This window comes from Manacus candei, unplaced genomic scaffold (genome assembly GCF_025592945.1).
Source record: "Manacus candei isolate 608988 ecotype Guabito, Panama unplaced genomic scaffold, ASM2559294v1 h1tg000046l, whole genome shotgun sequence".
NCBI lineage: Eukaryota > Metazoa > Chordata > Aves > Passeriformes > Pipridae > Manacus > Manacus candei.
The window spans coordinates 8,050,959-8,078,800 of record NW_026138094.1 but is presented as its reverse complement, the minus strand read 5'-3'; the positions used below and the strand labels follow the sequence as shown (position 1 = coordinate 8,078,800).

Below are 27,842 nucleotides of genomic sequence, written 5' to 3'. Positions count from 1 at the left end.
CTCTGCAGGAGGGAGATCTCACCCATCCAATTTAGGGGGCCAATCTGCTGGCTGTAAGTGCTGGGTGTTTTCCATGGCTGTTGCTTAATGAATGCTGTATGTCACAGGATGGACAGTGATGGATTGGTCTTTCCTCTTTAATGGGAATCTTTCAATTAAGAGTCTTTTATGTGCATTAGACAAATGAAGTCCTTCTGTTCCAAAAGAAATGTTCAGGAGAGTGGGAGCAAATAAAGTTAATGAATCACAGCAACTCCTGGCAAAGACAGGTACTGGGGTACACTTGGAAAGCCATTAAGAGGCAATTCATTGGGTCCCTTGATTAAATAAGTCTCTAATGAACCTGAGGGTTTACTTGGGGGCAAAGTTCTTTTCTTTGACTTGTGCAACAAATATTTACTTTATCATAAAACATGATTGACATCTGACAGCTTCATAGCAGGCTTGGAATTGCAGTCAAAATTCCTCATTTAATACTTGGTGTTTTAAGAGATAAGACCATGCTCTCTGTCAAACCACAGAGGACAGAAGGAATGAGAAGAGAAAGAAAAAACATTCCTTTTGCCCTCTGGGAAGGACCCCTTATCTGGGGTATTGGCCCTGCCTGTAATGGGGGAGTTGATGGGTGACTGGTGTGTGCTCAAAGTGTCATTCTCATGTTATTCTTTGTTTTCCTGACCTGCAGTGCTGTATCCACCTTCTGGATAGCAAACCCACACAACAACCTTATAAACTGCGCAGCTGCTGGATCTGAGGTGAGTGCACAAGTTTCTTATTTGGTAATAGCTCAGGCCAGTTAAAGGCCTGCAAGGCTGAGGGAGGCTCTTGCTGGAATAAAACTTGCTTCTGTAACACAGACATTTTTAAAACTGTTTGACTGAGACATACAGTAATGTGGCTGGTGCTACCAGTAAAAATAATGTTTTTCCTTTTGCTCCACACTTCTTGTCGCTTGCTGTTTCTAGAGCTGGGTGGGTTGAACCAAAATTCCCAGTGTGCAGCTTGAATAAATTAAATAAATGTGACTGCAGAGTTACAGAGAAGCCTTTGGCAATGATTCCATTGATTGCAGCACAGTAATGGTGCTCAGAAATTTCAATCAACCCTAGTGCTAATTCCACAGGAATTCCTTATTGTCCTATGAAGACAAATAAACAAGCAAACCAAGCCTTATACAGAAAGATGTGGTTTTTCCAAAGCTTCCAAACCTGAGCACCTAGATTAGTGCTCCTTGTACATTTTTAGGCAACTAAATAAAAATTATTTGATTTTTAAGTTTCAAAAGTCTCGCTTAGAACTTCAGTATCGATGTCAAAGATTAACTTCTGGCACCCTGAAGATGTGGGAGGGGGAATGTCAGTGTTTGTGTGCATTAAACTCTTTGCTGCAGAGACTTACACAGGTCAGTGCTGCTGGCTGTGATTTGTCCTGTCTTGGGCTTTACTGAGATCTCCTTGGGCTAATGTGGACCAGCCAAGTCTCAGGTGTCCATTCTCTTCCTCAGGAAACAGGCTTTTGGTTTGTTCTGCACCACGTGCCAACAGGGCCCTCAGCAGGCATGTACTCCCCTGGCTACTCAGAACATGTGCCGATGGGGAAATTCTCCAACAACCGTGCGCATTCCAACTACCGGGTGAGTCTGCACGCAACGGGAATGCTGCCCTCGGAAAAAACACCGTCTCCTCACTCCAGCTCTTTGGGTCTGCAAGCTATTAGTGCCTGTGCTTTCTGTTTCACTAAAAGTTCCTGCGAGCTTGTTTGTGTCTGCAGATAAAGCAGCTCACAGGCTGGCGTGGGAGCATTCGGAGCTGGCCAGCAGCAACTCCCACTTGGCTCTTGGGCATCCAGAGCAGCTCTCCCCTCTGCACAGGCTGCTTCACTGCCTCTGCACTCTTAAAGTAGTGCCTCCAGGAGCATCTATTGGCAGCTTGTCTAATTATACACCTCAACTGCCAATGTTAGCAATTAACTGAACAGCTTCTAGAGGGATAAATATGGCCGCTGTGTCTAATCGCCTTCCCTACTTATTTACCCCTTAGCATGCTGGGCTGTGGGACTGTGTGTTGCTGAGGGCTTTAGACTGCAGCAGAGGGTGTATGTGTGTGGGGATACATGCATTTATGAGAAAAGTGCAGTTCTAGAAGTTTGTGGCAATTTTGGGGGATATATGCAAATCTGGGTAGTCCTGGCAGCCCTCTGCTTCACATGCTACTAACAGAAGCTGTTATTAGGAGAAAAACTGGAGGTAGAGTCTGGAGATGGAAAGAACTGTAATATTTATAAATATACTGTGATATTGCATTTCTGTTTTTCTTTAGGCTGGAATGATCATTGATAACGGCGTTAAAACCACTCCAGCCTCTGCCAAGGACAAAAGACCTATCCTGACAATGATTTCTGGGAGGTAGTGTTTTACACAGTTTGGTTTGGAAAAGGTTTCTCTGTAGCACTGACTGAAAGCTATGAAATTGCCCCCAAGGAAGCTGACAAGAATCACTGCAGTGCCTTTGGGGTGGCTCTTATTGAGGGAGGGTCTTCACTTACACACACCTTGACATTTCTAACTTCATCTCTATATTTTCCTTTATAAGAGACCCCCAACACCCACACCCTTCTGGTTTTGTCCTTGCTCTTTAGCTCTGAGCTGAGCTGGCATGGATGTTACATGTGCTCTAGGGTGTTCCACTAACTTTTTGAATTTTTTGCAAGGAAATGCACTGCTGCCTGGTCAACAGTCCCCCTGGGCAGAACTTGCTGCAAGAGTTTCTTAGCAATTAGAAATTGAAGTATTTCCTGGGAATGATATTGATTTTATTCATTCTTTTAAAACCTACTTGAACAGGGAGTGCTTATGTCATGGAGCTCATGCTTTGATTTCCAATTTCAGTCTAGTTCCAAATCTGACACTGCAATAATAATCACAATTAAATACACAGAACGATCTTTCATCTCTGCTGCTGTGCACAACCTCTGTGCAGTGTAATGGAGTAATTGAGAAATACTGGAAATTTCTCTATAGACTGTATCATATCAGCAGAGCTACTTTGGTCTGGTTGCTTCTGAGAATTCCCAGGCAAAGCTGGCCCCAGTGAGGAGGCTGATGTAAGGACTGCACCTGCACCCTTGTATCTCATTAGAGGTTGAGTCTGGCTCTTAACTTAGTTACCAACCCCCAGACACGTAAAAGGACTTAAATATTCTCAAGTTTCATAGTTTTCTTTCCTGACAGACCAATTACCTCCAGTTGCACCCAACCTGCATTCTCCCACGACTGGGTTTCTTGACAGAAGAAACCATGTAAGGAAGAGAAACCTGCTGAAAACCTCTGCTCAGCAGGGGGAGAATGACAACTTTATCCTTTTGTCCTTTCCATCTCAGGGGTGTGGGTTACCCAGACTACTGTCCTCATGCACTGGGCAAGCACTGCAGGGGTAGGATCAGTCCTCCTCCCCGGGGGAGCCCAGCCAGGAGCTCAGATATCAGTTATCCTGTGATCCACATCACCCCTGGCTAGCAGCTGATGCTAAAAGATGTTCAAAAGTGAATGTTATTTACATTATTTTCATGCTCAGTTAATTGAAGTGATTAATTCAGTGGTAAAAGTAACTGCTAAAAAATAACTTATGAAGAGGAGCCTGTTCTTGGGATGCTGTTTTCCCATAGAGCTGAACACGTGCCTTGGGACACTGCCTGCTGCCACAGGCACAGTAAGTGATTACAAAAGGCAATTTCTCCCTTGCCATACAAGGGCAGGAATGACCCCTGGAAGCCAAACAAGTCATAATACAGTCATGGTTATGCTTGGGGATTACCCACTGGCATAGGCTGCAGCTCAGATTATTCCATTTTCCACTTTTCATATGTCAAGACTGAACAACTGAATAAATGATTATAGCTGGGCAGGCTGGGGCAAACTGTGAGCTAGATTGGACAGTTACAGAGTTGGAGAGATTATTCGACATTCAGTTACAGCATTAAATATCTGAGTAAAATTCTGTACCCTGTAGCATTCCTCTGGTTATCACAGATGTGAATGAAATCTGAATCCATCTCAAAATATCTGTATTTAACAATGTCTGGGGAATTCACAAGGGCTGATACTAAATCTCTCCCTGAAAGCAAATTCACAGTGATGAAGCTGCCAAAGCAATATTCATTTACTGGAACCCTATCAGCCTGATGCTCAGTTTTAGATTGATATGATGGCTTATTAAGCAAAGCAAAGTGCTATTGAATATCTGTTAGCAATTTGACAGCTTGGCCTCGCTATCCATTGGTGAGGAATGAATTTTAATCTCTGGACCATCCGTTGCTGGCACTGCGTTGGATACTCATCTGTCAGGTTTTCTAAGCTGTGCAGTATGATGGGAGATGCTCCTTCAACAGCAAAAAGGAGAGCTGTGCCTCAGGACTGGGTAAATGGCAGCTGGGCTCAGCATCACTGTAGAGAGCCAGACCCTTTCTCAGACCCTGTGGCCTGAGTGGTGGCTGACAGGGAGCAACTGAGGGCACATGTTGCCACAGTTTCCACTTCTATCTGCTTTTCTTTGCTACATCAGGCCAGTATTTCATCATATGGAGACCTTCAGAGTTAATAAATCTTGTACGTGTGTCCTGTGTAATGGGAATAGTGAAGGACATACTCTCGGCCCCTCTCCGAGATGTTTTAATTCCTTTCTGCAGCAAGAAAAACTTGGCAGTGGTACTCAAGGCCACAGTATAGCCAAAGTTAGGAGATAAGAGTGGTCAAAAGGGAAAACAAAAGGATATTTATCTAAATAACAGGAATATGCTAAAGGATAACAGTAAAGGATTAAAAAAAAAAATCTCAGACTTTTGGGAGCAATAATAAACTTTCCATGCTTTCAGCAATATATCAGCAATACAATACTGGAAAGGTGAAAGGAAACTTGGAGTGGGTCTTGACAACTGCCTTGCCTGGACCTTCCTTCCCTTGGCAGCTGGGTCTGGCCATCACTGCTTGACCAGACACGCTACGTGGATGGACTGTTGTCCCAAAGCTGCTCCTGAGTTACCACAAACCAGATGTTTAGCAGGGCCGTGCAGCGAGCAAGGCTACCTTCCCTCACCAAACTTTCTCCTCTCCTGGTTGCAGGTACAGCCCACACAAGGATGCTGATCCTTTGAAGCCCAGGGAACCTGCGATAATCGAGCGCTTTATTGCCTACAAGAATCAGGATCACGGGGCCTGGCTGCGAGGTGGAGATGTGTGGCTGGACAACTGCCAGTGAGTTTTGCCTTATTTCAACTCCTAAGAGTTCAGCCTGGTGTTTATGGCGAGCATAGCTGTGGTTCAGACTATTTATATCGCTTTGCACCTTTCATACGGCCAAGGCTGAAATAAAGATGAAATGTTAATGTTAAACCACAGACATTGTTTTATACAAACAAAACCTGCTCTGTCTGAGCTGAAGATCCCTTAGATTGTTTCTCTCTGTGATGTTGACCAGCACTCACAAATGGTCACAATACAAACACGCAGGCAGACAGGTGCAAATAACTAAAAATAATAACTAATTTTTTTACATGAAAAGTGAGGTGCCTTGAAAAGAAAACAGCAAAATGCACCACCTTCCCTGACTCAGCCTGGTCACAGATCAGTTTTATGTGGTTCACTGTTATGCTGAATAAGCAGGTACTGCCAAAGCAGACATAAAACTAGGCATCACAGCAGCAAGGGAGAGAGACTGGGCAAGTGCGTGTTGTGCTCTTTGAAGGCCATTTCCTGCCTTGCTCAGAGCAGATATTTGTCTTGCACTTGAAAACAGATGATCTGCTGCAGTTTCTTCTGCTGAGCCAGGCTCCTGATATCAATCTCAATGAAGAAAGAGGAGAAAAAGGAAGAAGGCCCTTTACAAGGCATATTGTGATAACCCTGGTGGGAATAGCTGATATCTGATGTCCAATTCCTGGCCAGAACTGCCTTATCTTTGAGTGACCCAAACCTCCTAAAACAACCAGTCATCTTGGTGAGAGTGGGGCTGTAGCAGAACAGTCAGAAACGTCATATTGAGCAATGCAGTTTGTGTTTCTTATGACCCACGAGTATCCAGCCCACTCCGTGGCCAGCAGGAGTTGTCCTCACAGGTCCCACTCAGGTCACTGGGACATTCATGTTTCTTATGGAGGAAATGCTAAAAGAGCAAGGCTTTATGAGCTTCCAGCAGCAAATCTCTGACTGTATGCGAATCGGAGGAAGCAGCCATCAAACTGCAATTGTCTTTATAGCCACAGTCATTTCCATTTCTATTGCTACAGAAAGACTTATGTATCGCATTAACAACGCAAACATTCATGTGGCACGCAGGAAAGCGAGGAGGCGATAGGGTGGGAAGGGCTGCCACCTACAGACAGCAGCACGGCGCTGGGCTCTGCCGAGATCGGGGATAAACTTGTGAAGAGTGACACTGGTGTGAAGACACCATCAAGACTGACTCACTCTATCAATTCATTGTAGCCTTTCTGTAAGAAATAGTCGTGGACCAGGAGTTGCGATTTATCTCATCTGAAAGCTTGAAATTTCAGCAAAATAGAAAGTTATTCTAATTTTTGTTTTTATTTTTAATAAGGAAGCTCTGATCTCTGTTTTCCTGTTGATGAAAGAGAAGCCAAGCTTCTCTCTTTTTATCACAGTTCCCCTTGCAAAGCTCTTTCATGGAAGCAGTATGTGATAACATGAAGACAGAGGAACACAGAAGTGTGCATAAGGCAAAGCACTACTAAATAATAAATGCTAGTTGGAATGGAAGTTAAGCATGATTTTTTTATCTAACAGTGAAAAGAGTGTGGTCATTAGACAAAGGGATAAAGCGTTATCAGACAAGTAAACTATGCCTAGTAATCACTGTCTGAAGCTCAGCTTGGAGTAGTCAGGTGCATGTCTGCTGCTTCATGTGATCTGCATATACTGCAAGATGTGCCAAAAGAGATATTCCGAAACTGGACAGGGAACAAACCTGGAAAAATCTGAGTTCTGCCTAAGCACTGTATAGTAATTAATGCCTGCTGTCCTCCACCTCTTTGGTTTGCTTGTTATAGTGATGATAAACCAAAACAAAACCAAATCTCTTCTGAAGAATCTCTGTCCTCTTTGCAGGTTTGCTGACAATGGCATTGGACTGACCTTGGCGAGGTAAGTGTGGCTCAGGTTGTGTGGCAGCCTGGGGCACAGGGGGTGGGACTGGGTGTGAGCAGCTCTTTCACCTCCAGCCCTTCCCTTTTAGTGGTGGGACCTTCCCTCATGATGATGGCTCAAAGCAAGAGATCAAGAACAGCCTGTTTGTTGGTGAGAGTGGAAACCTGGGCACTGAGACAATGGACAATGAGATCTGGGGACCTGGAGGTCTGGATCACAGAGGAAGGACCCTGCCCATTAGCCAGTAAGTTGAGCTCAGCACATCAAAGCACTCACTGTTCCTGCTCCCAGCATGAGCTCCAGCCCAATGTGGTTTCTTCAGTGCTGTTCAGTTTAATAACCATTGCACAGAAAGGATTTGATTTCACGTCTCCCGATCCCAGAGTCCTCCCTGTGCAGCTGCTGCTGGCAGGTACATCCTTGCAGGCTGCCAAGACAGCATCAAGCTCCTCTTCCCTTCCCCCTCCACTTTGGAAGTGGAGTTGAGAGGACAGCAACAGGACTGTGTGCTAGCAGGGCATTTCTGTACATGTGGCCAGCAGTGGCTGAGCAATGTGACAGTCTCCATCCAGGGCAGCTGCCAGGAAGGCTCCTAGGAGCCCAAATGTGGTCATGGATGTCCTCAGCACTACTGTTACTGTTGCTGCTGCAAAGGAATTTGATGCCTTTGTTAAACACTTTTGAGATGGGCAGTAAACTTTGTGTGTGGCCTCTTGTTTTGCTGTGATTCCTAAAAATATGGTTATCCTAACAGTAACCTCACAATGAACAAATAGCTTAGCTGTTATGGGCCTCAACTTTGCTGTCAGTAGCAATACAGAAGGCTTATTATTAACTCTAGCAATAATGAAAACCCAATCTTCTATGACTCTCCCAATATCCTTTATGCATATATATGTGGGCATATCTCATTTTGGGTGTTGTGTGCAGAAAGTCAGAGAGACAGAACAAATGCACTGGAGCAGGCAAGTCTTCTCTAAGGGAAACCATTCATATGAGGAAGGCATCAAATTTATTTGTCAGAAACGAAATTTGAAACATCTCAGCCTCTTAAAGAGCTTAAGCAACTCATTCACTTAATCTGTGTGAAAAATGATGTCTTCTTTACCTTGCAGATGATATCAGAAAAGGCTGTTAAAGGTTCATTAATCTACCCCTTCACCTACAGATTGTAGGACCTTTCCTAGTTTTCAAATCCTTTTTTTTATTGCAGTTGATTTTCAGTGTTTCTCTCCAGGTTACTTTGAAAGATGTGGTGGGACTTCTTTTAGCCCAGCCATTACTCAGCCCAAGGAGTCTGCATAGCTCTGTTGAGTTTCAGGTTTCACTGCTGCAGAACTCATTTCTGACGGCAAACACGAATTTATTCATCTTTAGGTCAATGCTTTGGCATTGGTATAAGTTCATTCCCTGGAGGAGCACAGACTAAATAAAGATGATCTGTTCAACACGGAGGAACTTGAGCTGAACTTGCAGGGATAAAAGGACTTCACAGACCTGAAAAGGAGGGAAATCCCTTCTCTTCCAAAACTTGAACTCAAGAGTCATCCTGTGGGCCGTGAAAAATGAAAGCAGCTGAGAAACAAGTGCTGTGGGACTGTTCATATCCAGCATACAGCTCATCCTGATGCTAATGTGTCATGACCAAGTCTCTCTGTCTCCTCTAAATGTATTTTAGGGATTTTCCAATTCGAGGGATTCAGTTCTACGATGGACCCATCAACGTCCAGAACTGCACCTTCCGCAAGTTCGCAGCCCTGGATGGTCGGCACACGAGCGCCTTGGCCTTCCGGCTCAACAACGCCTGGCAGAGCTGCCCCAACAACAACGTCACCGACATCCACTTTGAAGATGTCCCTGTGAGTTATTCTTCTCAGAAAAGCCTCTTTGGTTTGGAAATGGGGTTGTGGGCAAAAAAGGAGAAAACATGAGATCGTCAAGGGGTTGCTGATTGTCTTTGCCAGAAGTTTAACAACGAGGCAGCTAAGAGAAAGAAAATTGGATGGGTACAGTAACAAGAAAATCCAATTCTCTGGTAGGTTTGCAGCAAACCAGAAGCAGGCATCAGCTCCAAAAAAAAAAATAAAATTAGTGACATTGAAATGAAAATTATTTCCATTTCTGTTTGTCTCAGAAACTGAAAAAGGCAGAAGGATCTGCCCCCTTTTTTTCAACAGCAGTATAATATTAAAGCAACAACAGAAGGAAGTCTGTTTTGTGAAAAGTCTAACTGACCTAGGAGCAGAAAATACTGATTTTGGGGAACAGCCAGTGAAACTGAGCTGCTGCAGGGTAATTCTACAGTCCTGCACACCGGGGTAATTCCATGGACTCCAGCCCCCTCCAGACATAAATGAGAGCAAAGCCCAGCCAAAAAGGATTTGCCAAACTTTGAATTACAGGGTGAACTTCTGGGTGCTGGTCTGAACCCGTGCTGGGGCCTGTGCTTTTGAGTTATTTTTATATTTGCCTGCACAAATACATTCTAATTGGTTTGCTGAGGTTCACCTCTAGCAGCTGTTAAATCCAACTGCCAAACATTGCAAACAAATAAATAAATAAAGTGGTTGGACTGAAATTATTTGGGTTGCTTAATTTTCAAAAAATTAGCAGACTCACTCACAGGTCAGGAAAAGTGCTGACTAGTGCCAAATGTGATGGGAAAGGCAAAATTCTCCTAAAAGTGTTGGTCAGTCATGCTCTCACATTGCATGGGGCAGACTGGTGACATGACATTTATTTATGCTGGATAAAAATATCAGTCAGAAGTTGCCTCAGCAGCCATTTCCCAGGGGAGGTTGCTGACTGTTCCCCACATCAGTATGACTTCATATGGCTTTGGAACCTTAAAACTATATTAGCAAACAATGAGTGAAGTGACTGTAGTAAAATTGCCTCATCTCTTGAACCTTCCTCCAGAATTTTAAAACAAATTTCCCACTACTGAGGCTAAAATTCAAGTTGTTTTAGCCTTTCCCCTGTGGTCAGCAGGGAAATGTGTGTCTGCTCTGCCTGATAAACCAAACACACCTTTTAAGTGTGTGACCCAGCTCTGTGCTGACTTCAGGCTTAATGAAGAGGGAGTGTGCAGGCAGAGCCAACCCTAATGTGCCTGTACCAAATGGCGGTGATGTTCCTGCCTTTTATAAGGCCAGCTCAGCTGAAAATGACTTTGGTGCTCCCATCTTTGGGTGATTGGTTTCAAGAGCACACAGTTTTATTACTGCATAAGTTTTATTACCACATCAGCTACAGCTTGATGATCTCAGAGGACCTGCAGTCTTCACCTGAGTCATGGGGCCTCAGAACCATTGAACATTAAGCCTACGATGTCTCAAGCTGAGCAGCCAAAATCTGTGGCCATTTAAAGAATGGTGATGTTAGTGCATATAGATTTCTTCAAGCAGAAGTTGACCCACAAACCCAAAACTATTTCTTGTCCAAACTACTTTCAATGCCAAATAAAGTCAGAAAGTGGGTAATCTGAGGCATTGTAGTGACCCTAGGCATCCTTTGCTTTGTACTCTAAGTGATGAATTCCTTTCTGGAGATGTAAAATGTTTTACAAAACACTGTTTTGTTTAGATTACCTCAAGAGTCTTCTTTGGAGAACCTGGCCCCTGGTTCAATGATCTGGATATGGATGGTGATAAAACATCAGTTTTTCATGACATAGATGGTTCTGTGTCAGAATATCCAGGCTCATACCTGATCAAAGAAGATAACTGGTTAATCAAGCACCCTGACTGCATCGACGTGCCCGATTGGAGAGGTTCCATCTGCAGTGGACACTTTGCACAGGTAAAGCTGCTTACTTTGCAATATCATTATCACTCTATTTTATTTTAAATTCCTTGACTCTGTAAAACTTGACCTTTAGAAATGGACTTTCCTCAGGGTGCTCAGTGTGTATTTATCAGCATGTCTGCACAGGTGGTTTTGAACATGAGGAATATTGTGGTACATTTTCAAATACTTTGGCCTTGGCTGCTGACAGCTCCAACAACTTCTGCTTGAAGTCTCCTGAGAGCTCCATGGGCATTAACACATTAATATTCATAAATCCATGGGCTGTTGGCTAGTTATTTTTGCTTGATTTATGGAGGGAAGCATTGCCCACAGTGTTATGGGAAATGTGCTGAGCAATCGAAATTAGACTTCAGCTCTCATTTTCTTTCATCCTGTGTGTGACCACCAAACCATTCTTCCCACCACAGGAGCTCTGAGTGCTGCTGCCACAAGAGTCCTCACTTTCCTGTGCTGAGAGTGCCTGGTTTTATCTTGGGTGTTGCAACTGTTGGTTTTTTTCAGTGTAATGTCACTACAGCCAATTTCTAACCACTGAGCTGGGTTTCATGCTTCTGAAATCCAGACAGAAGGATCCTTGTTCAGCAGAAGTCAGATGTCTGAGTTAGATACTGCCCTGCTGCTGAGCGCTGCCATTAACACTGTGGAACACCTCAGCCCTGCTGCAGCCTGTCTGAAGCCTTCTCTGGCACATGTACTTGAACTCTGAGGATGAGGAAATGAGCCTTCTTTTTTTGGTTTGTTTTGTTGAAAAGGAAGCCTAAGAAATTAATGATAAATGAAAGGCATGCAGGTCTCTTCTGCGGTCACGGGGCTCACACCAGCTCACATCTATTGAGTATCTGGGCCTTTAATGTTTTACTGTAGTTCATTAAACCCTTTGTGATCCTTTTTTTTTTTTCACCTAGATATACATCCAAGCCTACAAGCCAGCCAATCTGAAAATGAAAATAATAAAAAATGACTACCACAATCACCCACTCTACTTGGAAGGGGCTTTAAGCAAAAGCACTCATTACCAGCAGTATCAGCCAGTTATAACTCTGAGGAAAGGCTACACCATCCACTGGGACAAGACAGCCCCTGAAGAGCTGGCCATATGGCTCATCAACTTCAACAAGTGAGTGATCCAAATTCCAACATTCCAGCCCAATAATGTAAACCACACATTTTTAATGAGTGAGGTCATCACCTCATGAGCTCTTCCAGAACGATCATGCTTGTTCCAGGAAGTCCATTCAGTTCACCATCTTTTCATTAGACATCTCAGATTCCTGTTTCCTCCCCTGGGAAGCCCTGCAAGATAACATGGTTCATTTTTGGAAGTTTAGAGCTAATTCATTCCTGGTGTGTGGAAGTCACAGGTGTAGAAGTCAGGAGCAGATCTGACCTACGTTGCTTAACTAACCCATGGTTGTTATGTCTAATTTACGTTGCATTGATTCATCCCAAACCATGAAAATTTTAACTGTCCAGGAAAAAATTAACTTACATTTTTCATAGTGGATTATTTAGTTTGGCTTCTAGCACGTCCAGTAAAATAATAGTTGACTTGTTACAATGTGGGTCTTTGCTATTTTTAGGAACGACTGGATCCAAGTAGGGCTTTGCTATCCTAAAGGGACGACATTTTCCATTCTCTCAGACATCCACAACCGTCTCTTGAAGAAAACATACAAAACTGGAACCTTCTACAGAACCTCTCAAATGGAGAAACTGGAGCACAGATACCCTACCAAAGGATACTACTACTGGGATGAGCACACTGGGTAAGGAAGCAGACCTTGCTGATTTGGACACTGCTTTGGGAATGCTGCTGGAATCGTGAGCCACTTGGCTAATGCCACTAGTGAGGATCACAACAAAACCAGGAAGGTTTTCTGGGAATGTGACCAGTGATTAATTTTCCTGGGACTTCCATGGCAGCCAGTCCTTCACAGCCTCTGCTGCACTGCCAGTTACTCTGGGAAGTGCTTTGCCAAGTGAATACAAATTAGAAAGAAAAAAAAATCAAAGACAAAAGCAAAGTGCAGACCATGAAACTTAAGACACACACAACTCTTGTTTTGAACCATTTGTAAACACTGTGACAGGGGCGCACAGGAACTGAGTGTAAATGTCTGTTATATTCTTTTAAAGGATTAAAATAATGGGAAAGAAAGACCTAAAATACAAAACATCTATTTCTACATATATGTATATAATTACAGAATAGAGTTCAAAGGGAGTTTAGGTGCCATCTTAATTCTCTGTTTTAAGTTACCTGAGCTCTCTAAACCATCTCTGAGACTTGTGTCCCCTTTTATTTGCATGTGGTGTGTTGGACACTATAAAATGCAGACATCAGTGTCAAGGATTTCAATGCACATCACTGCAAAGCGCAGGAAGGAGTCCACCAAAACTGGGAGTGGGTTTTTTTTTCACAAGAGTTTGAAGGATGCTGTTTGCTTTTTTTCTCCTGCCTGCAGGCTGCTGTTTCTGAAACTCAAAGCTCAAAATGAGAAAGAGAAGTTTGCTTTCTGCTCTGTAAAGGGCTGTGAACGAATAAGGATCAAAGCTGTGATCCCAGAGACAGCTGGTGTCAGTGACTGTGAAGCCATGGCCTATCCCAAGTACATCGAGACACCAATAGTGGAAGTGCCAATGCCAAAGAAACTCTCCAGTGCACAACTGGTAAAGCAGTTGATTTCTTATCACAGGACCACTGCTCATGTAAATCTGTAGTTGTGGCACGTATTGTGTGCACAGACATAGAAAAGCTTTATGCCAGGTTCAGAATATCCTGTGCCTGATTTTCTGAAATGGTTCAGGCGTAGGAAATAATAGGAAACAGATTCTTGCACATGAAGAGAGCACAGGTCCTCAAAGGGCAGAGCCACACAAGACTTGGGTTGAAGTTGGATGCTTGGCCTTTTGGGGCTCTGACGTGATGTGCTGTGCTTAAAAGCACAGAGTGAAAAGTGATGAGCTGGAAGACAGGTTAGTCCAGGGAATGTGGCTCTGGAGGTTCCTTGCCTGGCCCTCAGTTCCTCCAGGCTGTAAGAACAACAGTGTCAGAGAGGGGACTGCATAGCTGAGTGTCTCATTCATATAATGCACAACACTGTCTCCTGTATCCAGTCTAGTTCTGGGGGAGGGAGGCAGGATATTTATCTGCTATTTGGTTTTTTTCACTCATCACCCTTGGAACAGGAATGCACAGCAAACCTTCAGAGAATTATGTGTCAGTTCTGTAAAGTGAGAATCACTCTGCCATTTGGTGAAACAATTTAAATGGTGACAGGATGAGCGGGCAGGTTACCATTGTGCCCAGTTTCATTAGCAATGTAATTTGGCAAGTCAGTGCTTATTATGTAGCTTTCCTGTTGATTGAATTTCAAGGTTTAAAATGTTTTTGGAAAATACAGCATTCAGATAATGGGCACTTTCACTAGAAAAACTCTTTTCTTGTTTGTCTTTTTTTTTTTTTTCCAAACAGAAGACCAAGGACCACCTAACAGAAGTGAAAATAGAAACTTATAAGAAACAGTATTTCCACCTAAAGGATGACTTTGCATACATTGAGGTGAGCAGATCCTCTCAATGAACTTAATGGGATGAATTTCTTAGATACTTGCTTCATCGTTATGGAAAACTTGCTTACAAAGTCACCATGAGTAGTCAGATTCAGGTCACTTCTGATTTGTATTTTGAAAAAGAAAAAAAGGAAAAAAGGCTGTAACTTTCCCTACTAGTAAAAATGCAGGACAGCTTGACCTCAGAGACTTGGAATTCTGCCCTTTGATAGAAAGGTCAGTCCCATGACTCAGGTCTATCAGTGCTTCTTACAGATAATTGTTTGCAATTGTGTTACTATGATAGATCAAGAGTACTTTTCCCCCTGCACAGGTTGACGGTGTCAGGTTTTTCCTCACTGATGAAGGCATCCAACTGGTTGTGATTGATGGACATCATGGAAAAGTTGTTGATCGGGTAACATTCAAAAACTCCATTCTACAAGGAATCCCAGCACAGATAGAAAATTACGTCAACAACATCAAAGATCAGTGAGTAAATAATCTGGCGTCACTAAGGTGCAATGTACAAGAATGGTGTATAACACTCATCTTTTTCCTGGATTTTGTCACCCAACATGGGCCAGACACCCAGCAATGTGTTTTTGTGCCTGATGACTCCAATAGAGCCCAAATGTGTGCAGGGTGTGCAGGCAGCAGCAGGATGCAGGTTCTGTGATTTAGGGACTGATTGAGCCCCAGATAAACTGCAGAGCTACATTTTTGTTGTGGGTTACAGACAAACTGCAGACTTAAATTCACAAAGCACTGGTCAGTGCAGATGTGCACAGTTTGCATTTTTCTGCTTCCTGCGTGTTCTCTCAAATAGCAGAAAATTCCACTAATAAAATACATTCCCCTTTGTACATTTCCCTGTCCAGACCTAGGGGCTGGGTGCTTTAATACTTTAAGTATGGGCAGCTAGAAATGCAGTTTTGCAAATGAGTGATAAGTAGCCAACACATGTTCCTGCATCCTGGAGAACAGCAGCTTCATCTGCTGGAAGGAGAGTTGAGACAACATCAGAAACCTGTTAACCAAAGGGGTTATTCCCATATTAGCTTGTGGAGTGCTCCTGGGAAGTAAATTCTATTTCATTGTTATTAAATCTGTTTGGATTTGAAATCTAAAATGTAACATTTATTACAAATGTGAGTGCTTTCTTGATGAATCATCTGAAATAGTCGTGGGCAGATTGACAAGATATTGTTCTGGCACTTACTCTAGAGACTTGGGGGAAGTTTCAGCAGAGTGCCATGCAGGTGGAATCAGATGTGTTTCTGTTGTCTTAAATAATTCTGGAGGTTGCAAAAGTCACATACAGTAGTTACTTCAGAGAAACATGGTAGCTGCTCACTTTTCTTTCATAAAAAAATAAGAATTTTCTCTTTTCAGAGAGGCTGTCATCGTGCTTTACAAAAAAATCCAGTCTCAATCCTGGCTGCATCCAGCTCCTGGATTCTTTCTTACTTTGGAAGATTGAATCATATTAGACTTTAGATGTATTTATGAGCCTCATTGTCTTCTCAAAACCAGATTAGTGTTGGAATAGGATTAGGATTAGGTTTAGGATTAGGATTAGGACCGGAAGTTGAGCAGTCAGCATCTCTCAGGTCTCACTCAGCTATGTGTTTGCAAGAATTGAACCCCAAAATCATTGTCCTTTCACAAAAGTTTTCCCAGCCCAACTCCTGCAGGCCTTCCCAATTCGGTCGGGCACAGGTTTCAGCTGTGGCCATGGAACCCCTCCCATCCCTCAGCTGGATGACAGTGTTTGTTGCTCAGATTGAGCTGTGGGAACTGTGCAGGCAATGGGGCCGTGCAGGGGCAGCTCCTGGTCCCCCCTCCCCGCTGTGGGGCAGGGCAGGGGCTGCACAGAGAGACAGTGCCTTTGGAGGGGTCGGGGCCACACCAGCCTCGCCCATTGCTCTTGAGGAGATTGCTCAAACAACTCCAAGGTTCATGGATTTAGGGGTGTGAGGTGTTCCTAGCAAGGATAAGCCCTTCCATTCATTTAAGCAACTCTCTGTGGGCCAAGTGCCTTTTTTTTAAAAAAAAAAATTCATTTTTCTGATGAGTTTCCCAGGGATAAGAAAACAAAACATCTGGTGAATTTACTTTAAACTTATGTAGCAGGAAATGCTTAACAAAAAGTAATGATGTTAGTGAATTGAAGGAAGAAAAAAGAGGTGATTCAGCATTCACAAAGTTGTCAAAACCAGCCTACCAGCTCAATCCAACCTTGTAAGCACTGGAGCATTTTAATACCTTACATTTATTCTAGGTCCTGATAACTCTTTTGCTCCTCTTGCTCCTCTGCTACCACCCATTGCTATTTTCCCCTGAACAGTTCCAGTTCCAGCTGAGGTGTTAAGATAAAACTGCTGCCCTCAGGAGCTCATGGCTTGAGCTCCACAGGAGCTGCTGCCTAATTAATTTTAGTGACTTGTGTCCACGATGATGCTGTAAAACAGACCCAGCACAGCTCTCGTTCTGCAAGACTGAAAATGCCATTTGAGTCAGGGAAGTTACACTCATGGAAACCCCGCAAGGTGGAATGAAATAATTTCATCTAAGCAAGTGTTTGCTCAATTCATGTCATGCAGCTTTAATCAGGAGGTGAACAAAGACAACATCTCAGCCCCACAAAACATAATAGCAAAACTTCCAAGGAACTCACTGGATGGAGAAACCTCTTCCTCAGTCGGCTTTGAGATGACCATTGGAGGTGTCTGTGGGTCTTGTAATGAGCTTAACTTCACCAAGCATCCTGTGCTTCTCCCCAGAAAAGTCTGACTACCTGATATTTCTTCATGTTTGATTTGAGTTTTTATTCTATCCATCTAGAATTAAGCCTAACCAGTTATCAAATTTTACCCAAGCAACCACAGATTTGTGTTAGTTCAGCACACTTACCTCATGTCTTTTGTTTATCACTTGGCATTTGTAGAGCACCCGAAGGATTTTGAGTTGAAATAGAGCACATCCAAGTAAGTCAGTGATAGTGATAGTGATGGTAATAATAATAATAATAATAATAATAATGCACTTTTTAAGCAGAAGTGCACTGAAAGGAAAAGCATCAGCCAACAAAAGTCTCAGAGAAGTGAATTTCTTCTGGTTTAATCTGCTAATGAAAGAACAAGAAATTACTTGAAACTTGCTAAGAGCATCCCAGGGAGAGCATGTGTCTTTCTGAGCAATGCAGGATGGAACTACTGGTTGGAAACATTGGAACCATCCTAGAAAACAATGTTGTTTTTTTAAAAAAGTGACTTCTGTCTGCTTTCTAATGGGTTTTGCCTGACTGGAAAAATAATATATGACTAAACTGTTGGAAAGCACTGATAAAAGCCATTAAAGCTGAAGCCACTGTAGTTTGTGAGTGTCTGAGTCACACAGGCAGGAGTCACCAGTCCTCAGGGCAAAAAAACAAAGAATGTGTTCTGACTCTTCATCAGTTTATCCATGTCTTTGTTTCCTTCAGCTCCATAGTGCTGGTGACATCTAAAGGAAGATACATTTCAAGAGGACCATGGACTAAAGTACTGGAGAAACTTGGAGCAGAAGAGGGGCTTAGATTAAAAGGTAACTTCTCTTTAAAAACTCGGTTCTAACCCCTTTTGATCTATTTCCCTCCCAGGGTTCCAGTAAAGGGACCTTTTCTCTGCTTCTAAACTTTGCCTTGCTCGTTTCTATCAGCATGTGCTCAAACATCCTGGGACCAATAATTTATTTATTCTGTAAGGTTGTAGCCACTGCAGCTTTGGATAACAGCACTCAGTTTAAAACTGTGGATGGAAAAAGGATTCTGGCAGTTGTTCTTAAAAGTAGGTAATTTAGGGGGTCTGCTTTTCCAGATTAATTTTAAATAAAAAGACATTTTAACAATAGGAATATTGGACCTTTTTCCACACTAAGTGCCTGAAACCAGGATTTTTTACTTGTCTGAACTTATTTTTATCTGATTTTCTCTTGAAACAATTCCAGCTTTATGGCACAAAGTGTACTGATTTCAGAGCATCACATATTGCAGTAGAATACTGCTCTATATGCACGTTGTTCAAATCAGCTCTGTGAGCTTTTGGCATGCTTTCTTCTGGTGCTGTGTGTATGTTATACTCACTAATATAGGTCTTGTCTATCGTCCCGAAATTCTTTCCTGTGAGGGTGGTGAGGCCCTGGCACAGGTTGCCAGAGAGGTTGTGGATGCCCCATTCCTGGAAGTGTTCAAGGCCGGGTTGGATGGGACTCAGCCTGGTCTAGTGGAAGGTGTCCCTGCCCATGGCAGGGGAGTTGAACTAGATGATCTTTAAGGTCACTTCCAACCAAACAATTCTAGGATTCTATGATCATTCCCCTGCCTTCCCCAAGCAGGAAAGGAGTTTGAATATAACCACCATGCAAATAATAGCTTCAACAGACAACTGAAGCTTCCTGCTACAAAGGTTTTTCTTCTTCTCCCTTTCTCCTGTTACTTAACGGAAGCATACAAAATGTAAAAGAATTTTAATTAGGCTAAATTAGGAAAATATTTCTTTAGTACCTGGAGAATGCATGTTGCCAAAGTTTGTGTGCATGAGGGTGCTCTTATGAACCTGCACCCATCCAGCCATGGGGGCATAGCTGTGCACACAGGGGGGTTTCTGGCTCAGCCTTGATGCACTGCTGATATATTTGCTCTGATTTGCAGAAAAAATGGCTTTTGTTGGCTTCAAAGGCAGCTTCCGCCCTGTCTGGGTGAAGCTGGTCACTAACGAGGACTCAGCTAAAATCTACCAAGCACTGCCAATCCCTGTGGTGAAGAAAATGAAGTTGTGAGGACACCCTGCTGTGCCTCCTGGCTGCCAGCACTGCCCCATGGGACGGACTACTGACCGCTCGCCGCAGGCGCCTCGCCAGCCTGCACACCAGGTGTAGCATTTTGTTGTTGTTGTTGCTGTTCAAAAAGAACTCTTACTGTAAGTAGCTAGAGTGGCCACATGTGACAGAAAAGCCTTCCTCTGTGACCAGCGTGTGTCCTGTGATCGCCAGCCCCACCCGGCTGGGCTCACACACCGATGCCGCGTCGACCCTCGTGTTACTAAGCGAGGTTTGACCTGTTCTTACCAGGTGCTGGTTTTATCAGCGCCCCTGTGACAGACTAACCTACGTGCTGCCTCTCCAAGGGAGAGATCTAGGTCTAAAGGCCATCGAGGATTGTTGCTTTTACCAGCCTCTGAGTTGTCCAAACACTTTTTTTTTTTTTCCACAGTGTAACCAGCTGCTCACATACACGTGGAATGTCAGTTCAAAGGCTGGTTGACAATCTGAGGCAGAAAGAGTATATATTTGAACGATTACTTAGATGCTGGGAAATGTGACTGGACAGTAGGCATTTATCCTAAAGCTTCTGTGAGGTTTGATCAAGCTCTTTGGGTTGTGTTTTGTACATGCAACCCAAGGCACATAGTTGGGGAAGAGATGAGAAAAGGAGCAGACAAAACATGCCAGTGGAGACTGATGAAACCACATATTTCTGCTAGAAGGAGAGCAATGCCAATTAGCACATGTATTTTCTCAGCCTTTCCCATACAATCTTTCCCCTCTGTATAATAGTGTTCAGGATCAGTCTGGAGGGTTTATGGTTGCCAGTTAAAGTCATCCCTTTCAGGGCTTCCAGTTTTTAACTAGGAATACTGAGACTTACCTTATTCGACATCAAATAATGTCCTCGCCTTTCCCAGGACATCAGAGGGAACAGGATCAGACTGCTCTGCTGTGTGTTGCTTTCTAATCCTGTCCTCAGGCTTAAGGATATTATTGTCTTGGTCCTCCTGGAAGAGTTACATGAGACCTGCATGAAAGGTGACAGAGGTCTCACCAGGCAGCTGAAGAATTAAAGTGGGAATCCCCATGCACTAGTTGGATGTCTCGTACCTCCTGTCCCCCTGCTTGAAACAATACCTGGGTAATGAAGGCAGATTAGTGTGAATCAGGACTCTACAGGGGCATCTCTTGAAGCTGGGAAAGTAAACACTACCTTGTAAAACACTGAAAGCACTTCAAGTGTTTAATAATATTTGTGTGTGTTGCTCAGAAATGCCATGAAGGCGTCTCTGGAGGCTGTGGCTGTTCTAAGAAATCTGAGGGCAGGGGGGAAGTGTAAAAGACAGGTTGATGAGCCTTTTAAAGTGCATAGAATGACAATTTTGCCAATAATATTTGGGTTTGTTTCCCCACTTTATCCCTACCTGTCCCCATTGCCACATAAATTATTATAGTTGCTGATGGCTACTTCATTTTGCTGTCTTAAGTAAAATTTATGTAATTAAATTGCTTTTTCCCCACAGTCCCCAAATGCTACCTTGCAGCGAGACTGAAAAGCAAGGATTTTGTGTGTCATTCCAAAGGCTGGGCAGGTGCTGTACTCTATAAGCCTGGTTTAGATCAGTCACTCTGAAAGTCAAAGCAACCATGAGTAAAATTTAGGTAATCCTGTAAGTTACATTCCTCTCAAACCTCTCCTGGGTTTTGAAACTGGAAATGTTCTTTTCAGTCTTATTATATAATTGTTTCGAATTCATGGAATGTCATGTGTATTGTATTTGGGAAAAAAAAAAAAAAAAGAAGAAGGAAGAGCCAAGTGTTCCCTCCCTGCTTCCCAACAAGAGTCTGTTAACAAATGTTCTTCAGGCATTTGTGCTGTTTCCAGAACGAATGGCCAACACTTGTAAAAGGCAAGTAAGGTGGATTGGTTTTTTCCCCCAAATTCTTGTGATGGTTTGCGGACTTAACAAACTATTCCAAACATGAAAGAGTCAGTCTCACTGGTGGTTCAACCATGATCACACAAACATTGTTTATCTGATGTTCTCAGATGGCCAAAATGGAGCCATATCCATGAAGTCAAGGGAACAAACTGACAAGAAGTCCCTTGAGTCCATCAGTCTGGGTTATCTAAACCTTTTCACTGCCCTGAGCAAATTGCATTGATGCCATTGCACCAGTGTTGGTGGAATACACTTGCTTTCAAGAGATGGACCAAAGCAGGAGTATTTCTGAGCACTTAACAGATGGTGGGCAGGAAAACTGGGCTTGGAATATGCCTGGAGTGGGATCTGGCTTTGTACGACCCCCAGGGCAGGGGTTGCCCTCTGTGGTGCTTCACTGGCCACAACCATTTCCCCTCTCCTGCTCCCTGTAAGTGTATACATGGCCAGGAGGATCACACCAGGTGGGTCTATCCCCTGACAGGTTTGTTCAGCTTCTACGAGCAGCTGCCTTTATGCTGAAGTGTAGGTTCTGATTTTACTGTTTTGGGAATTCTCAGGGTGAAATCATAAGACTTGGCTCTATGAAAAAAACCTTTTTTTTCTTTCCTAAAAATCTCCTCTTATTAAGAGAAGAAAACTTTTAAGTAGCTTGTTCTATCATGCAGAGCTTGTCACATGGGGCCTGTTTTGGAGCTCGGGTGGGTCTCACGCTGTGAATATGGAGTAGGGAATCACTGCAGTCTGTAATCCCGAGGGATAGCAGAGCATTGTGTACCGGGACAGCCATGCCAGTGAAATGCAAAGGGCTCCCGTTGACCTTCATGGGTGGAGTCAGTGTGTTGCTCTGAAGACAGAATGAAGCCTGATACCATCACCAGTCAGCAAGAGCTTTGTGCCATACGATTACTGTTTAATCTTTGACTGTTCTAGAAACTGCACGTGCACATTCTGACTAGTGAATTACCTGACTGCTTGTTCCTTGTTCATCCTGTACAGTCACTGCACAAGCTGCAGTGACCCTCTTTTAATGTTTTATTACTGCAGATGTTTCCGTGTTTGCCTATGCAGTTGCCATTGGTAGAGTGGGGGTTTTTGATTGCATTTTGTTTGTTTGTCTCTTTGTTTGTTTGGATGTTTGGGGGGTTTTTTTGCCTCTGTTTGAATGCTTGTTTTACCTGTCGCCGAAACAGCTGGTCCTTTTTCGGAGTTAGATGTTTGTACATTTTCTTATAGACTTTCCAATGAAAAAAGATATATTTTCTATTAATTTATTACAATGGCACTAAGACAACTAAATTGCAGACATATGAAGCATTTTTACTGGAGTTGAGCATTGTCCAGGTTGTTAAGGAGGTCAGCAATATGTCTTTTCTGATAATCTGCTTTGCACTTGGAAGCTCTCTGTGTCCGCAGACCGTGGTAATGCATTGACTGTCGGGTTTATGATGACAAGAGCTCTTGGGACATTGGTTCCAACAGATTGTGGCTTACAAATGAAATAACATGTAGTTGTTTGGAGTACACAATTGTTTATCAAAATAAATATCGAGTGCAAATTTCTTATTTTATTTTTGACTCCCTACTTATTTCAAAAGACAAAACCCAGGGGGCCCAACAACCCCCTGTGTGCATTTGCTGGCCGGTCTGCACAGACCTCAGCACATTTCACTGCCTGCCCCATCACACACTTGCAAGATCTGAGAGAGGAAGATGGGAAAGGAAGGAAATGGAACTAGGAAGGGGGATATTATAGTGGCAGCCATTGGAAAGGCCTGTATTTGGGGCAGGTGGGGGACTGTTAGTAGATTAAAATAAAAATCTTGTTCCCTTGTTCCCAAAACTTATTTTTTCATTGAATAGGCTGAACATGGAGTGAATATATATATGGCAATAATATATAAAACGTGTACAAAGTTTTTGTAGTGGGCGGCTATCAAGGCTTATGAGAATTTCACTGTTACATCAAGTAAGACTTTGACTGTAAAATTTTCACCCTGAGATGGTGCCAGCTGGGCAGACTCTACTATAAACCTTTTGTAGGGTCCAAAACTGGAATGGGATTTTTTTTTTTTTTATGGAGCAATCAGCATTTCTAACATCCAAACACATATATTTTTTAACCAAGTATCAAAATAGTAGCTAGTGCATTAGAGGAGATGACAGGTCAGGAAACTGGAAATGCACCCTGCCCACTTGTGTACAGTTCGAATTACTGATACATATATATTATATTATAATTATATTATATTAATAATACATCATTTATCGGTAACTGCCGGCGCAGCCGTTCCCTGTCCGCGGGCTCCCTCTCGTGGCCGCGCTGGGCGCAGCTCCCGCTCCCGCCGTGCCCCGGGTGGTTCCGTTCCCGGCTCTCCCAGCGCTTCCCTATCCCACATGACAGTGATGTCCCAGCTGAGCGTCACGCTCCTTGTCAGTCTCTTCTGGGCAACAAGCGCCTAACTGAGCTCTCACAGCTTCTGCTGGCAGCTACAGGAGGTAGGGATGCTCCCTGCGCTGCTTCACAGAGCTTTGATTCTTCCAAATCTGCTGGACCATAAGAAATGTTTTACCAAGTCCCCAAAGTGCATTTTATGCAACCTTTGCAGACCTTCAGACCAGCCAGTGCATCACCTCCACCAGAAGCTGAAGCCACTGTGATGTGTCCAGGCTTTTTGCACCCCAAAGAGCATCTCAGCAGCTGTCCCAGTGTCACCCCACTTTCTTTCTGACCAAAGGATGGGGGAGGGATGTGTAGAAACCACCACTGCAGCTACACCCTTCCTTCCTCTTGCATGGCTTCTTCACCAAACACACCTCCAGAAGCTCCTCCCTGTGGTGATCCCTTGGCCATGGAGATGAACCCAACACTTACACTCACTGTATAAACTTAAACACAAAACCCAAGAGAGACCTCCATCACTTTGCAAACAGAATGATTTGCAGTTTCTGAGTGTAAGTCTCAGATGGAGTATCTCAACAGTCAGGAGTGGTAGCAGGACATGGAAAGGGTCCTTTGATAAGGGAGCAGTGACAGAACTCAACAGGACATTGCTCTAGAGGAAGCCACTTAAAAATAACTATTTCTCCTCCTTTGCCAAAGGGTGTAATGTGAGATCAAATGAAATTCCCAGATCCACCGTAACCTCATCTCCTCTCCTATTGTTAATGTTGGATGAGTAGTACAGGATAATGTTTCTTAAAGCACAGATACCTCACCTGAAACCCAAGGGTCTGTCAGTTGATAGCAATACCCCAGGAAATAATTGCAGTCGACTTGACTTTTATTTCTGCTTTCCCATAGTCCAGTTCCAGTATCCAACTGGTACCACTTCAGCATTTGGATGTCTGTTGAGCATGGTCTGCCCTGTTACAAATCTAAAGTTGATTTTCTCATCCCAGAAAGAGAAACTGTCCTGGCTTATCACTACTGCTGAAAATAACAGTGTGGCTGAAATGTATTTCAGGCCTCACTGGGGTTATCTGAGAACTCACCAATATGGCTTAAATGGTGGTGCTATGTGGGAACAGGGGTTGGGAGGATCAGTGATAAGATGGAAAGTGGCCTTTCCCTTGTTAGGTTACACAGCTCATTAGTTCACAACAAACCACCTGGCAGCCACATCAAAGCAAAGAAAGTTGAGTTTTTCAAAATCTCCTGCTCAACTGCTGCCCTAAATGCCAAAGCACTTGCATGTCTGGGCTTCCATTAATCTCCCTGGCAACTCCATCCTGTTATAACTGCAATTATCTAAAGTCCACACAGTTATTAACATGTTTTACAGCACCTGAAAATCAACAGCTGACTATCAAATCACAGGGGTATGGCTGTGGTTACAACTGACAGGATGAATAATAAAATATCCATACAAAAGTATTGTGTAATTTAAGTTATGCACTTAACTGATATGAAATATCAGTTTAGATGAGGGGGATGAAAACTGACTTATTTTTATTTTTTGCAAAAGAAGTTGAATGAAATAAAGTTGCACTGAGGACAAATTAAAAAAAACAAAACCCAACCAAAGCTACAGGACGGCCTGTGGGCATGGATCTGGGAAATAATAAGCAATTATGACATAAATACACATATTAAACCTCTGTTTCTTCATGGACTCATCATGTGCTCAACCACACTATTTTTTTTCCAATACACCTTTGCAGTACAATTATTCCTGTATAATTCAGTCTTCCTCATTACAAAGAAAACTTTACATAAATTACAGCAAGATCCAGGTCACTTCATGGTGCTGTTCAATCCTTGCACCTTGCAAGCAAATTCCAGGGCCTTGCTCTTTCCAGCACACACAGAGCCTTGTTGACATGTAACTCTGCTGTCAGTGAAGGCACTCAAATGGCTTTAAATATTAATGATTTAAGGAGTGCTCAATGCTCTGGTCAGTGCTCCCCACAGAATTAGTGAGCATGGCACCAATGCAGAAGCCCACCCTTTGTTCAGACATAGCTAATAATTACCTTTAAAAGCAGCAGATGCTATAGGCAGTAAAGATGGACCCAGTTTTTTTGGAAGTACCACTAAATTACCTAAGGGAAAAAAAAAGTTTTGGTTATAAACCTCATGAATTCGATCATTTTAGTCCCTATTTTGTAAAAAACGAGGGTCTCTTCTGTCCAACGGCAACAGAGCAGAGACACAGCAATTGTGGGCTAAGAAAGAAAAAAAATTTCTGTTTCTGAGAAGTGTCAAGAATCAACACATTCTTTCCCCATTTCATGCCATGTCCAGGCCAAGGATGTTACCAACAGGATTATTGTCACAGCCCCAGCAGTCACTGAGCCACCTGAATATTCAGAACTCTGATACAGGTCACCTCTGTGCTGCTCTTTCAGAGCTCCTTTAACTGTCCTGTTTCTTCCTCTCACAATACCAATGTCTATGTAATAATAATAATAAAAAATTATATATATATATAATATATATAGCCCAAATTTTTTTTTAAGATCAATTATTACTGTTAATTTAAATGGTGGTTAACAGATCTGGTTTTCATATTACAGAAACAATGATATAATGTCACTGATAACCCAGGCAACACCAGTATCAGCAGTGAAAATATAATACATGGGAAAGAAACAAAGCATTTACCATTACCAGCTGTCCTTGGCTAAAGGCTGGCACACTGTGTCATGCTTGATTGCAATGTTACATCAGCTTTTTAAATGCTAATCAAAACCTGCACTGCAGAGAACTCCAACCCCCTACATCACCTGACTTCTCTACTGGAAGAGAAAAGATACCATCAACCAAAAATCCAAGTGGAGTGTTTTTCCTTCTTGAATCCAAGCAGCTCCAGCCTTCCTTGCGATTTGATATTTTACCTGAATTCAGTGGGTTTTGTCCTGTTAAAATGGCACAGTATGAAAGACAGAAAATACTCATATGCAAAAATAGTTAATTTTATCTCAGAGAAAGATCAAATGGAAATGTATCAATGGACCTATTAGGATGTCAATAATCTTAGTAATGAGAAACACGAGAGTACCAATGAAATAGGCATTTTAAAAATGGGGCCTCCCAGTATTCAGGCACGGGTTCTTTAAATTTCTATAAATGTCCAGTGCAATTAAAAAAAACCAAACCTTCTGGGAAAGGCAAATGGTGCTACTCCTTGAATAGAAAAGGAAATGAGCCACAGATAAAGACTGGAAATAATTTCCAAGCCTTAGCATAAACCCCTCGAGAACAGCAGCCAAGTATCAGACAAAAGTAGGTTGTTCTGTATCTTAGCAAACTGGTGTATTAATTTATGATTTCCTTTTCAGGAGAAAATAGAAAGAGTTTAGGAACAGTAACAGGAACATTGAGTCTCCTAGAAGTCAAGGCTGACCTGACTGTTCAGAGAAATGCTTTGACCACTCTAAGATCAGAAATCCTGTCCCAATTGTCATAACAGGCTTAAAGATAGAATTTTAGAAATTGGGAGATCACCTAATAATAAATACAGTAACAAAGCTAAAGGCAAACTCTGAGAAGCTGAAAAAGAAATGGGAATCACAAACTTCCCTGCTGGCAAGTGATGTGTATAAAGAGACAGGATGTGCAGGAGATAGAGGGAAGGCTGGCAACAGGCAGGGCGTTAGAGGGAACATCACTGCACCATCACAGATAAATCTTAGCAGTGCTGTAACAACAGCACTTGCAATTCCTGTCCTTCTTAAATTATTATGGACACTGCTTGCATCTCTTAATTAGTAGGATTTAGTAGTTGGTGGACTTGATGATCTTAAAGATCTTTTCCAACCTAAATGATTCTACAATTTGTTATAAATTCAATTGCCAGTATTCATTCACTCACTGCACCCTGAACTTGCCTTGGGTCTTCTGAGCCCTGGTCCTGGCAATTTAAACATCAAATTCCCTACCTGCTGATGAAGTTCAGCCCTCAAGAACAGTGCATGCACCTGTAATCTTGTAGGTCAGGATGTAAATTGATTTTTTTTTTAGTAAAACAGATAATGCTAATATATACTGTGTGCCTTATCTTAAACAACAAAAAAGCCACAACAAAACACCACAAACCTGCCCCCAACCAAAAAAAAAAAAAAAAGCCA

General features: G+C 42.8%; 1 protein-coding gene across 5 annotated transcripts in view; it reads left to right on the top strand.

The window, feature by feature from the left end:
• Nucleotides 1-23,354, top strand: part of CEMIP (cell migration inducing hyaluronidase 1) — a 113,057-nt gene extending 89,703 nt beyond the window's left edge. For 4 of the 5 annotated variants that reach the window (XM_051796945.1, XM_051796943.1, XM_051796944.1 and 1 more), the window contains 15 exons: nt 686-755; nt 1,505-1,633; nt 2,319-2,404; nt 5,117-5,248; nt 7,118-7,153; nt 7,245-7,400; nt 8,835-9,015; nt 10,742-10,957; nt 11,872-12,083; nt 12,547-12,732; nt 13,432-13,636; nt 14,442-14,528; nt 14,852-15,009; nt 18,005-18,105; nt 19,211-23,354. In XM_051796945.1, coding sequence (XP_051652905.1) covers nt 686-755; nt 1,505-1,633; nt 2,319-2,404; nt 5,117-5,248; nt 7,118-7,153; nt 7,245-7,400; nt 8,835-9,015; nt 10,742-10,957; nt 11,872-12,083; nt 12,547-12,732; nt 13,432-13,636; nt 14,442-14,528; nt 14,852-15,009; nt 18,005-18,105; nt 19,211-19,338 — 2,083 coding nt within the window. In that variant the 3' untranslated portion in view covers nt 19,339-23,354. The remainder of the gene's footprint in view (nt 1-685; nt 756-1,504; nt 1,634-2,318; nt 2,405-5,116; nt 5,249-7,117; nt 7,154-7,244; nt 7,401-8,834; nt 9,016-10,741; nt 10,958-11,871; nt 12,084-12,546; nt 12,733-13,431; nt 13,637-14,441; nt 14,529-14,851; nt 15,010-18,004; nt 18,106-19,210) is intronic. The other variant, XM_051796946.1, reaches the window with a different exon arrangement.
• The last annotated feature ends 4,488 nt before the right edge of the window (nt 23,355-27,842 follow it).